We start from the raw sequence: 13,508 nt of genomic DNA, 5'->3' as shown, positions 1-13,508 counted from the left end.
AAGAAATATAGAGCTGAGTATCATCAGCATAACAGTGAAAACTAATCCCATGCTTCCTAATGATATCTCCCAAGGGTAGCATGCACAGAGTGAACAGCAACGGTCCTAGTACTGAGCCTTGTGGTACGCCATACTGAAATTGTGATCGATAAGACATCTCTTCATTTACTGCAACAAACTGATAATGGTCAGATAAGGATGATTTAAACCATGCTAATGCAATTCCACTAATGCCAACATAATTTTCGAGTCTATTTAAAAGAATGTTGTGGTCGATAAATGTCAAATGCAGCACTAAGATCGAGTAACACTAATAGAGGGATACAATACACGATCGGATGATGAGAGCAAATCATTTGTGACTCTAATGAGAGCTGTCTCAGTACTATGGTACGGTCTAAATCCTGACTGAAAATCCTCGCAGATATCATTTCTTTCTAAAAAGGAACACAGTTGTGAAGATATTGCCTTTTCTAGTATCTTTGACAGAAAGGTAGATTCGAGATCAGCCCGTAATTGACTAATTCTGTAGGATCAAGATGCGATTTTTTTAACAAGCGGTTTAATCATAGCCAGCTTAAAAGTTTTTGATACGTATCCTAATGACAAAGATTAATTAATGATATTAAGAAGAGGATCTATGACCTCTGGAAGCATCTCTAAATGCTATTGAAAGCTTAGTCGGTATAGGGTCTAACATACATGTTGATTTAGATGATTTAACGAGTTTAGAAAATTCTTCCTTTCCTATAGCAATGAATGAATCGAATTTTTCCTTATGGAGACTACAATGCACGCCCTGATGCGATACTGTAGTAGACGGTTGCATAGTTGGGCAATTCCACGCAAAACTGTCACATCCATAACGCCAACTAAATACCATGGCATTGTGTTGGCGTTATGGATGTGACAGTTTTGCGTGGAATTGCCCAGTTATAATTTTCTCCCTGATATTATCAATCTTATAATTGAAGAAGTTCATAAAGTCGTTAGTGCTGTGCTGTTTGGAAACTTCTGGGCTTGAAGCTTTATTTTTCGTTAGTTTAGCCACTGTTTCAAATAAATACCTAGGGTTTTGTTTATTTTCTTCTAATAGGGTTGAAAAATAAGCAGATCTAGCAGCTTTTAAGGCCTCTCTGTATGCAATCAAGCTCTCTTTCCATGAAATGCGAAATACCTCTAGTTTTGTTTTCTTCCAGTTGCGCTCCATTTTTCTAAGGGCCTGAGTACCACGGCATTGGACTATTTTCTTTAATCTTCTTTAAGCGCAACAGAGCAACTGTGTCTAAAGTGCTGGAAAAGAGAGAGTTAAAAGTTTCTGTCGCAATATCGAGTTCTTCTAAGCTATCTGGGATGCTGAGATGATGAAACTGATCAGGAAGATTATTAAAAAAGCAATCTTTAGTGGCAGAAGTGATAGATCTAACATATTTGTAACACGGTGTCAGTTCTGCAGCCTTGGCTAAATTAAGTTTACACGAGACTAGATAATGTTCTGAGATGTCATCGCTTTGCTGCAGAATTTCAACGGCATCAACATTGATTCCATGTGATAATGTTAGATCTAGAGTATGATTACGACAATGAGTAGGTCATGACACGTGTTGTCTAACTCCAGTAGAGTTAAGAATGTCTTTAAATGTCAATCCCAATGCATCTTTTTAGTTACCTACTGTACATGTATATTAAAATCACCAATAATTAGGACTTTATCTGCAGCCAGTACTAACTCCCATAAAAGTCAGCAACCAAAACAACAACCAAAACAATTCTATTTTGTATTTTTACATTAACAGTGTAATTGTTGTCCTATTTATTAAAACATTATTGTATACATGAAATACATGTATTTCTCATCAAGTTTTCTTATAATCTTTTAAAATTATTCCAACATAATAACTATACAAAGGCAGTTATAAATTTCATATTTAACCCTTTCACACGTACAATCGCACCGGTGTGATCAGTCTTGGCTGGTCCCTGGAGCGTACGATCACACCAGTGTGATTAGAACGGTCACTGCATCACATGATCAACTGCTAAATTCAAATGTGCTTTTGCGCGTTGGCTGGCGCTAAGCCAGAGATGGACGCGCTCAGCGCTGTCATATATCACAACTTTTCAGTGTTTTCAACCACATAATGTTTATTTTAGGTTTCAGACATATAAATGCACATAAGTACTAACAAAACAATACATTTAGAGTTTGTAAAATACACACTGATGTCTATGGAAGCGGCAATAATAATCCTTTCCATTATAATTAGCCAAGTTTTATTCATATCAGATACACATTGTCTAAGTAACTTTAAAGTTTACTCTATTCTTCTCCCAGTTTACCGGCCACTTATGGCTCGTTTCCACTGAGCGGTACGGTACGGTACGGTACAGTACGGTACAGTATGATACGGTAAGCAATTATTTCCGTTTCCACTGTCAAAAGTTGTGAATGGTACCAAAATGCCGTACCATACCACTTTTTCGGTACCCTTCCGTTGGGGTACCTAGCACAGTGGTACAGTACTAAAGGGTGGAGCTAGACTCACTGCAGAACGTTGACAGAGTATCGTCACTTGCGCGTGCTAAAAGGGGAATGACAACATAAGCGCTATTTTTTAATATACAGTTGAAATATAATACTACTGTTATTGTGTCATAAAATTTAGTTTTAAGAGTTTTTCAGGCGAGAATGTAGTTGTTTAAAGCTCAAATATGTGGTTTATTTATAAAGATTTATGAAAATTTGATCCAGGTTGTGAGATCCAGGCGATCACCGGGCGTTCGGCGCTCATGTACCCCGCCTGGAACAGCCTTTCCTCGGCTAGTCGTTCTGACGTTTGTCGCTGACTCTGACGTCTCAGTAGTGGTTAAACATGAGATATAATTCGTCTTGTGTATATCTAACGGGCGATATTTGGTCTCGTGAATCTATAATTTGTTCCCTGGCCAATCGTTTTGGCTGAGGGCTAAGTGAAGTTTCATAACTTTATATATTTAAAGGAACACTCCACCGGTTTTTCATATTAAACTATGTTATTCCCTTAACTAAGACTAGTTGATACATACCTCTCTCGCCTCAGTGCGTGCACTCAATCGCTCTGGCGCGCGGCGACACTTTGATAGCACTTAGCTTAGCCCAGTTCATTCATTAGGATTCAAACAGAGATGAAGCTAGAAGCGACCAAACACCTCCACGTTTTCCCTATTTAAATACAGTTACACGAGTAGTTACACGACCAAGTATGGTGACTCGGCGCAGTAATATCATCACTCCTGAAAAATCCTCTCCCCCTCTCCCTCTCACTTCTGTCATTAGAACCAACGTGACTTTTTACTGCGCCGAGTCGAAGTGCTCCCAAGTGCTATTCCGCCATACATTATAGTTATCCTTTTTACCCGCTTAGAAAAGCGCCACGTTTTATTTTGTGTCACCATACTTGGTCGTGTAACTACTCGTGTAACTGTATTTAAATAGGGAAAACGTGGAGGTGTTTGGTCGCTTCTAACTTCATCTCTGTTTGGATCGTAATGAATGAACTGGGCTAAGCTAAGTGCTATCAAAGTGTCGCCGCGCACCAGAGCGATTGAGTGCACGCACTGAGACGAGAGAGGTATGTATCAACTCGTCTTAGTTAAGGTAATAACATAGTTTAATATGAAAAAACGGTGGAGTGTTCCTTTAAGCTATTTAACTTTACCGTTGTAAGGTTAGACTAGAGCGCTGACTTTGTATGTTTGACTGAATTGTTTGCTTTATTTCTTATTGTATAGCTTCTTGTACCTTTTACTTATACTTTTATAATGGCTAATATTGATAAAACTGAAATTTAACAAGAAGAGACTGGGTTGAGTTTTGTCATTTTTAATTTTATTACGAAGATGATCACTGTAATGTTGTTTACTGCAACATCTGTTGTGTAGTACAAATGCACATATTGCCTGGACCATATTAAAATGTTTATTATTTTTATATTATATTTAAACGAAAAGAGGCAGGGTTGAGTTTTATATTTCGTTTTGTGGCTAACGTTATGCATGCAGTGAATATAATACGCGTTGCCTGAACCACATTTGTGTGGCTATAATGTTTAAGATTTCTTTACTGAAAATGAAAAGAGGCAGTGTGGTGTTTTATAACATAGTTCGTTTTATTGTTGCCTAAAATGTACAGTACATACAGAGATAACCGGAGTAGCAGAGCGAGTTGAGTGACGCTTTCAAGAATGCGCTGTTCCATTTGCAGAATTACCGGACTCACGTCCTCATGAGTCATTCTCCTGAGTCGGACTTGGCAAGTCAGAACTTTGCGTACTTGCTATTGAGAAACGCCTAATGTAGGCGCTTGTCTTCTTGTGACAAACAGCCACATGTCGAGAAGCAAGAACAAGATCTGTTGTATGTCATCTATTGTTGTTTACTATGTCACTTTCTTCTTCGCGCGAAAATGATGTCGCTTCTTTCCGGCAGAGGCTACACCACGCCTATCAAGTAAGGGTACTGTTGGCAGTGGAAACGCAAGCCGGATCAGGGTTTACCGTCCAGAACCGTACCGTACTGTACTGTACCGTACCGCTCAGTGGAAACGAGCCATTACTTTCATGTATTTCAGGAGAAGTGGATGTATTCACGTGTTGTAAATCCAACAGATCTGATTCTCTGAACTGTGGCGCAAACTAACATTGCGGCGCCCAACGGTCGCCTTGAAAAACTCACGCTGGGGGGTCAGCCAGAATATTTTAAACTTAGGTGGGAAAGGGTTAAACCTTAAATGCATGAATCTAAACTCGGATCTATATCTAACATGGATTGATCTCTACCTGTCGCGATAATATAAAACTGATATTAGAGGAACAATTATAGAAGAATAAAATAAAGCATATTTTGTTTCTGTGACACCGTGTCCTAACTACACGCGGCGCGACGCCGCGACACGCGATAAAAGGTATCTTTTCCATGTTAATCAGAGTTTTTGTCCTAACCAGGCGCGACGGCGACACGCAACGTTTATAATTTAGAAACGGTTTCTATTTTTCTGCGACGTCGCGCTGGAACAACAAACACAAAGAGTGGCAATGATAATCTCAGGTACTCTTTATGTGCTTTATTTAATGTTAAAAGCGTGAAATGTGACTTTGAATATCATTTAGTGCTCCAGCTTTGTAGCTGTAAAAGCAACAATGGATATAATTCACCTCAGATCTTGAAATTAAACAAATGGAAACATGAACGTTCAATCTGTGAACAAACAACTGTATTATTTGACAAAGATTGTTTTAGTAACTCAGTAGCCTATGTATTTTTTAAATGGTGTAACATTTGTGTTATTATGTAGCTACTTATCCATTTTCTTGCGAGTGCCGTCAAGATTACTCTCTAGTGCTGTGCACTTGCCGCGAGACTCCGCCCACACGCTGTTCTGATTGGCTGTGATTTTTGATTGACGTTGTGGCTTCTCACAGTCGCGTCGCGTCTAGTGTGGACAGACACACTGCCTGTCGCTGGAATTTTATCGCGTCGCGTGTAGTTAGGACACGGTGTCAGGATCACCATTCACCAGTCACCATGCCTGTTTCCTCTACACACTATACATTTCCCATAATCCTCCCTGGTCATCACCTGCACACTCTTCCTAATCACCACACCTGTCTGCCATCATGCTCATCAACTCTCCATAAAAGCCAGCAGCAGACACACAGGGGTTGTTTGGTCTTGTCCTTGCTAATTTTGACTGTTTGTATTGCTAATTGCTACTTACTTGATCGTTTTCCTGTGCTCCATTCATCTCTGTTCCTGCTTCCCTGGATTTCTGTCTCCGCCATTATAGTCTGTTCATCTCCTACAAAGATAAAGAGACATTATTATTATCATCATCTTCAGTGATCATCAAGATGTGTGTGGTGCAACTTACCTGTTTGGACGGTTTCATTCCTCATCCACTCTGGTTGTTGTGATTTTCTACATTTGTATCTCATGTCACTGTTGGTTAATAAACTGTTTCATCAATGTACTCATGTTCTGTCAGAAGACCAGATCAGAAACAGTTCACATGAGCTCCTTCGATCCAGCCACTCTGACTCTCTCCATAACGCAAGATGGCTGCCCAATTGAATTGTACGTCGAGGAGTTCCTTCAGCTCAGTTACCATGGAACGATGAGACACTGAAAACTGTCTTTTGGAGTGGTTTGGACAACCAGCTGTTTCTCCAAGCACCAGGTACTCTCGCACAATACATAGATCATGTGTTGTCGTTAAGTGGTTCATCTTTCACCGCTGGCGAGGTTGTGGAAGACGCCAGCCCTACTCAGTTGCTGTCTCCCCAACCCACTCCAGCCCTCCTGGTACCTGCATTTTTTTCCATTGTGCCTGTTCCAGCCCCAGAGTTCAGTATCAAGCCTGTCCCAGCTCTTGAGTCTGCATTGGAGCTCACTCTAATCCCTGAACTTGCATCAGAACCTGATCTAACTCTCATGTCCACTTCAGAGACCGTACTCACCTGTGAGTCTATTCTAAATTCCTCTTCAGTCCTTATTTCTGTACTAGAGTTTTACACAGTCCAAGAACCTGCTCCAAGGATCATAGCATTGCCAATTCCAATGGTCACAATGCTTCCAGTGAGTGATCTTCCTGAGTCTGCTCCAGTGAGTAATGTTCCCGAGTCTGTTATTGAAAGAAGTTCCCGAGTCCGTTCCAGTGAGAAATTCCCCAGTCCATTCCAGTGAGTGAAATTCCAAAGCTAAGTATACGTCCCTGGGCATAGTGGCCGAGCCTGGCTTCCTTGGCAAGGCCATGAAGGCTGGTCCTCCTTGGCTCCCTGAAACACCAGTGCCCCCTTGGCCTCCTGAGCTGCCGGCACCTCCCTGGTCTCCTGAGCTGCCGGTACGTCCCTGGTCTCCTGAGCTGCCAACGCCCCCTTGGCCTCCTGGGCTGCCAGAGCCTCCCTACGATTCCCGTCTCCTCCATTATTGTCTGTTCAGCTCCTCAAAGAAAAGAAACATTATTATTATTATTATTATTATTATCATCATCTTCAGCAACCAACAAGGTGTGTGTGGTGCAACTTATTCATTCCTCATCCACTCTGGTTGTTGTGATTTGCAACATTTGCCATCTCATTTCACCCTGTTGGTTAATAAACTGTTTCATTGTACTCACCCTTTCCCTGAGTCTGTATTCCGTGGCAGTTACCCTTTGGAGCTTGGAAGGGTTCAGTTTGAGCAGATGTTTTATACCATCATCACTGTCCTCATCAGAGCTCATTTCCCAGTACATTCAGCATCTGGCTCATTCGCCATCTCAAACAAAACTATCATATTCTGCATCTTAAAAATCAATATTTTGATCGCTGACAGCTTCTTCACTAGATCCACCATCAAGTAACAGTGACACTAATATTTGATTGCATTCAGTACTTGCTCTGCAGTAAATCGTTGAGCCATTTCAAGTTTTACTGATGATACTTCATATTTTTCTGCCTGTGGTAACTATGAGTGAAACGTCACTTCATCATTGTGTATCAGACATTGCCACCTTGTGGATTAAAGGTGAATTGCATATTCAGTCATCAAAGATTCAATTATTGTTGTGGAGAAAATGCATATACTTCAATACTACAATTTTTACAACAAATGAATGGGAAAACAGGCATTCTTTTATCATTTTATTTTTTATTCTTGTTATATTGTTTATAATGAATTGAGGAATACTAAGATTGATGTTAACTTTAAAAAATGAATAAGACGGAGGGTAGTGAATGACAACAAATTATTTGGTGACTAATGTTCTACTGTTCTTTTTAGTCAACTTTTTTTTTTTTAAATCATCAGTCATTAAGCTTGATAAACACTGCAGGCATTATGATAGTCACAGACATGAGATGCTACCTTAATTTCACCAAGCAGATTGCTCACTTAAAAAAAACTCATAGATCATGTTCGCAATAATTTTAAGTGTGAATGTGACATGACATAAAGTGTTGATATCAAGTAGGTGAGTTGTTTACTTAACTTTTAATTAGTCTGCCCATTAACAAGATGATTTATTCATTCAGAACGATTTGCGAATGTGGAACACAAAAAGGAGAGAGGCATGATTTATCGCATGAAGAGCGCAAAGGCCAATCATAGCGTGATGGAGGCACTGCCTCCTCTCAAGTGACTTTTCCCCATTCATTCTCAATTACCCTCCATCACTTTAGAATTATTTTTATTTTTTTGTTGGTATATATACATTTTAATGGCGTATTACATAATTTTTGCATTGTTTTATTTTTGTACTGTGAATTATTTTCTAATCCAGTTTTTGGAGGAGGCACTGCCTCCCATGTCTCCTCGGAGAAAACACCCCTGGTGTAAAGTCTGGTCAACACTGTGGCTTATTCTAGAAATTAATCACCCATTTAGACAGGAAGATAATGTCTGACCGATAGCTGAAAGGAGGTAAACTGCCTAACGAGAGCATTCTTGTTCCTCTCAATGGCAGTTGTTTTCCTGACACAGTAACCCTGGAAGTAAGCTAACTATGCATCTGTATTCATGGGAATTCCATGTTCTAGAGCTAATCGCCATAAATACTGTGTAACTGGGCGCTGCTCTAGTGGCGACCAGCAGAAGGTGGTTTGTTGCACGTGCCGCTCCATGTAAATTTTGTTAAAGTTTTTCCTTCTAGTTTTTATCTATTTATTTTACACTTATTTACGCCAACGAGTGCAAGTTCCTAGGCATGCATGGTCACGGACAGAATGGATTTACTTCACTTGACCATCTGGGTGATTTTTATCAGCGGAATTATGTGTCACCAGTACCATGACGAAACATACAGACTTAATTCTGGGAGTTTTTACCCGGGCTAAAATGGCATTATCATGGTCTGGATATTCAGGTGGATGACTCTTTGGATTGTATGTTGGCTCGAGCTGACACGGATACAAAGACTTGAAACCAAGCAAAATGTTTTGCAGAGGAGAGGCCTTTGAAGGAGCAGTGGAGTAGGAAGCAGGGAAGGAAAGGAGGAGTACGTGTGTGGGTAAAGAATCTACTTAAAATAAATCGTATCCCTCTTCCAACTATTTTACTAGCAAACGTTCAATCACTGAGGAATAAGGTCTTTGAACTACAGGCAAATATTTGCCATCTTCGAGAGTACAAGAATGCTTGCATTCTGGCATTGACTAAGACATGGCTCACTCCTCAAGATTTGGATTCCTCACTGGCGTTAGAAGGGTTTGGTTTGCCACTTTGCCTAGATTGGGACAGTGACATAACAAGGGAAAATCAGGGTGGGGGAGTCTGTCTGTACATCAACCGAAGGTGGTGCAAAAACAACACGGTAAAAGAAAGAATATGCTCCCCAGATATCGAACTGTTGTCTGTGTCGTTAAGACCCTTTTACCGACCGAGGGAATTTCAGATTTGTATAACAGTTCTTTATATTCAACTGAAAGCAAACAGCATAACTGTCACTGGAATTGTTTGTAAAGTTTTATCAAATTTGAGATTGATCTCTCGAGATGCTCCAAACTTTTTTTTCTCTGGGATTTTAATAATTGCAGTTTTAAGAAGACTGTGATTTTTATCAGTATGTCGAACTGCCATACAAGACATAAGACTTTGGACCTAGGTTATAGATCTATTAAGGAAGCAATGAAAGCCCTCCTATTGGCTTTTCAGATCACAATGTGGTGCACCTTCTCCCTGTTTATAAGTTTGTGTTACGGAGGGAGAAGATGCAGGAAAGGAAGGTGCAGGTTTGGTCAGAGGAAAGCTCATTGGCCTTACCCGGCTGTTTTGACTGAATGGACTGGACTGTTTTCCAAGCTGCATCATAAAAGATTGATGAACTTACATAAGTGGTGTGTGATTATGTGTCCTTCTGTAAAGATGTGATTATTCTTAACAAAACGGTTATAGATTTTCAAAATAATGTTTGTCTTTATTTTATTGTCTCAAACGAAACAAAAGACCTTCTGCACAGAAAACACTTAAACAGGGTAATCTGAATGCAGTTAGGTTGAGCTTCCAACCCAATGTTTTTGCTGTTTCACGAGTTTACCCTTACATCAAATTAAACAGAGTAAAGATTATGCGTATTTGGCATGCTGTCCGGGGGGAGGGCTCCGAGCTCTGAATTTTTTGCCCGAACCCAGAGTACTCCCCCCGGTTGTTGTAAGAGTAGTTAGGACTGGAAGTGAGGAGATGGGGTGGTGGAGGGATGCTGTTAAACTGTTGACGAACGGAGGTAAGTCTGCTGTATATATACAATCGTTGATTGGGTTGATTAACTGAATGTGCTCCACTCATGTTTATTTAGCTTTGATTATCTGAATGCGCTCCAGAGGTGTTTAATTAGGTTTAATTACCTGAACGTGCTCCTCCCGAACTTTGTTAATAAAACATAATTTGTAAAAGGTTTCAGCAAAGGTTGTACTTTCTGAGGAAATTAAAATATTGCCTATAAAAGCAGCTCATTCCATAGGAATCAGATTTATTCTCCTTCATCCATGAACACACTTCGTTGATCTCTGGAAGAAGCCTTTTTGCTGTCAAACAAGCCAAGCAGCAGAACGAGTGCCTTCCTGCATTCAAGCTGAACAGCGATCAGCAGACTTCCTGCCTTGAGTTTGGGTCTAACGACTCCAAAGTTGTCCTCAAACCGAGGCATGGCTACGTGCCCAAAGTGCTCTCTACTCCGTTCAGAGCACAGGTGATCACGCTGTCTGCTCTTCTCGATACAGAAGACGAGCATCAACTCCACTTACTATGCCCTGTTCGTGCATTAAGGGTATACATGCAGTGCTCTGCCGACTGAGACAGTCAGATGAGCTCTTTGTATGCTTTGGTGGCTGGACTAAAGGGCTTCCGGTCACGAAGCAGAGACTATCCCATTGGATAGTAGATGCTATCGCGTTGGCTTATACTTCGTTGGGCCTTCAATGCCCCATCGGCGTCAGATCTCACTCCACTAGAGGCGTGGCCTCTTCCTGGGCATGGTCCAGTGGTGTGTCTATTGGTGATATCTGTGCGGCGGCCGGCTGGCCCTCGCCGTCCACCTTTGCTAGGTTTTACAATCTTCCTTAGTCCTACCATACAGTGACCCTCACCTGAGCATTCCAGGCTAGGGCCACAGAACATGTCGTTCTGCTCACATAGCACAGCATGGTTAGATTGGTTCCCCATAACGGTCTAGAGATGCAATACGAGTAAACGTTTCGAAAGGGAATGACTTGGTTACTTATGTAATCTCAGTTCCCTGAGATAACGGGAACGAATATTGCATAGACGAATATTGCTGGATGACTGGCATTCGTCGCTTCAGTCGTATTAAACCTGATTCCTATGGCGAAATGAGCTGCTTTTATAGGCAGATGCCCTGCCTCTTTCGGCGGGCTCTGCGCTCACCGGGCGGGACGCACAGCGATTGGCTCGTGCAGACACGCAGCTTCGCCATAGGTTCGTGTAGTTTCCACTGAGCAGCCAATGAGCATGATCAGATCGCCGCTCTATTATGGCTGTGCAGTGGCACTGTGTTTTTGAATTCCCCATAAGCGTCTAGCGAAAAAGAACTACAGATTCATTTGTGACTGTGGCCATTAAGCTACTAAACTGTTCAGGCCTGGAGGAGAGTGTACTTAGTATACATAATGTATGACTTAAGAATATTAAGTCATGTATTTTAAGTCTGGTATTTTAATGTGTTTTGAAGCAATTTATTGTTTATAATGTTTGATTTTATGGATGTAATAGTTTATTTGATATGTACATGGATGTGGTTAGTGCTCTGGCACCTTGCTGCAATCATGGTTTCCAAAAATGGGACACTGAGTCTGAGTCTGAGTCTCTGATCAATCTGGAATTGCAGGAAAATTACATTTTTATAACGCTGATTGCTTGAAAAAGTCCCAAGCCTTTTTACTAGCAACTATCCTGAGATGTAATATCAAAAATGACAAGCAAACAAGAAAAATATAGGTCAGGTCATGCTGTTAAGAGCTCGCCAAAAAATTGCCACTGGTACATCATGTACTATAATATCATGCATATATATCATAATATCATAATATCATAATATCATGCATAGATGCCAGCCAATTGAAATGTCTTGGTCTGTGGCCAGTCCGTTGGAGGCTGAAGGTTGGTCCCAATTCGCATACTTATGCACTATTCAATGACGTTTTTAAGCATAAATAGTGTGAGTAGTGTGTTCAAACTGAAAATTCCAAAAAGAAAAAGTGCACTTTAAATACCCGGATGATGCACTAAATTAACGAAAAAAACTAAGTGTGGAATGTTGGACACTTCATGCAATCAACTGAGCCACGTAGAGGGGGAGGGGCTATCAGACTCCGATGTTGAATGACAAATTAATCTTATGAAATTCACACACTACTCAGATAAGTACATTGTGCATAAGTATATTGTAAGTATACTGTAGGTGCGTAGTGTATAGTGCATAATTTGGGACGCAACTCGGGACTATATTGTGTAGATCACAGATAACATATTTCATCTAGATGTTGGAAGGTACTTATGTCAAATTGCTTGCAATTGGAGTCTTACTTGGCAAATAAATTCTTGATGAACCACTTTTCCTCTTTGATGGAGCATATATGACATTTAGTTTAATTTTATTGATTATTTTCTAACCCCTAATCCCCTAAACCTAAAACAGTAGTATAGGTTCCTTCATAATAAGTTTTCATGCTTATCAAGTTATTCATCATTCTTTACATTACACATACATTATTTCATAAGATCTGGCATTGTTATTGAGTGTACGAACACAGGTCTGTGTTATTCAATTATTATCCCAAATAGGAAATGTTTGCTTCACTGGACAGTTTGTCCTTAGTTGAAGTCCACTGTGTTCACGGCTGATTGATTTTGCCAACCCTGCAGTACAGAGTAAAATGTATGCTTCATCAGAAAGAGCCATGGCAACAGAGTGAATTTAACAGACTATCAGGAAAACATGATGAGGGGACATTAGTTTAGATTACCAATACTGTTCACAGAAAAAACACAACTCTGTTATTTTTCACTCATTTCTTCTCATTATTTCATTCTAAACCCATATTGTCTTTTTTGTGGAACACAGGATCATTTCAATATATTCAATACATATTAAAAAAATATTCAATACATTTCAGCTTTATTCTACTCGCATTGATTGGTAGATTCATTGTTTTTATGATGTAAAATACAATGAATTACACTGTCTTCTACTGGAATGCCATTAGCTATGGCCTTAACTACTCTTCATCACTTTTCATATTCTTCGTATATGGTTGTTGTTTTTTTCATCCACCACCAGACTGTTGCAGAACTGGTGGTCTCGGCGTAAGATGAAACGAGCAGGTGAGCAGAATAACAGTAAAGAAGGGCTTCCGCAATGGGATAGAGACTGGAACTTGCAGCCAATGAACGCACACGGCCTGGTGGATGAGTACCTGGAAATGGGTGAGTTCTGCTCGACGAACACCTATAGTGAGATTTAACGCGTGTCATTTTCAAAT

At 40.3% G+C, this 13,508-nt stretch overlaps 1 protein-coding gene across 4 annotated transcripts in view; it reads left to right on the top strand.

The window, feature by feature from the left end:
* The window catches only part of ano3 (anoctamin 3), a 128,970-nt gene that overhangs the window by 108,366 nt on the left and 7,096 nt on the right, over window positions 1–13,508 (top strand). For all 4 annotated transcript variants that reach the window (XM_084094953.1, XM_084094951.1, XM_084094952.1 and 1 more), the window contains one exon: window positions 13,307–13,452. In XM_084094953.1, coding sequence (XP_083951079.1) covers window positions 13,307–13,452 — 146 coding nt within the window. The remainder of the gene's footprint in view (window positions 1–13,306; window positions 13,453–13,508) is intronic.

Source organism: Abramis brama (assembly GCF_963993115.1).
Source record: "Abramis brama genome assembly, chromosome: 20".
Lineage (NCBI taxonomy): Eukaryota > Metazoa > Chordata > Actinopteri > Cypriniformes > Leuciscidae > Abramis > Abramis brama.
Note: the sequence above shows the minus strand (reverse complement) of the source record. Positions and strands in the feature narration are given on the sequence as shown.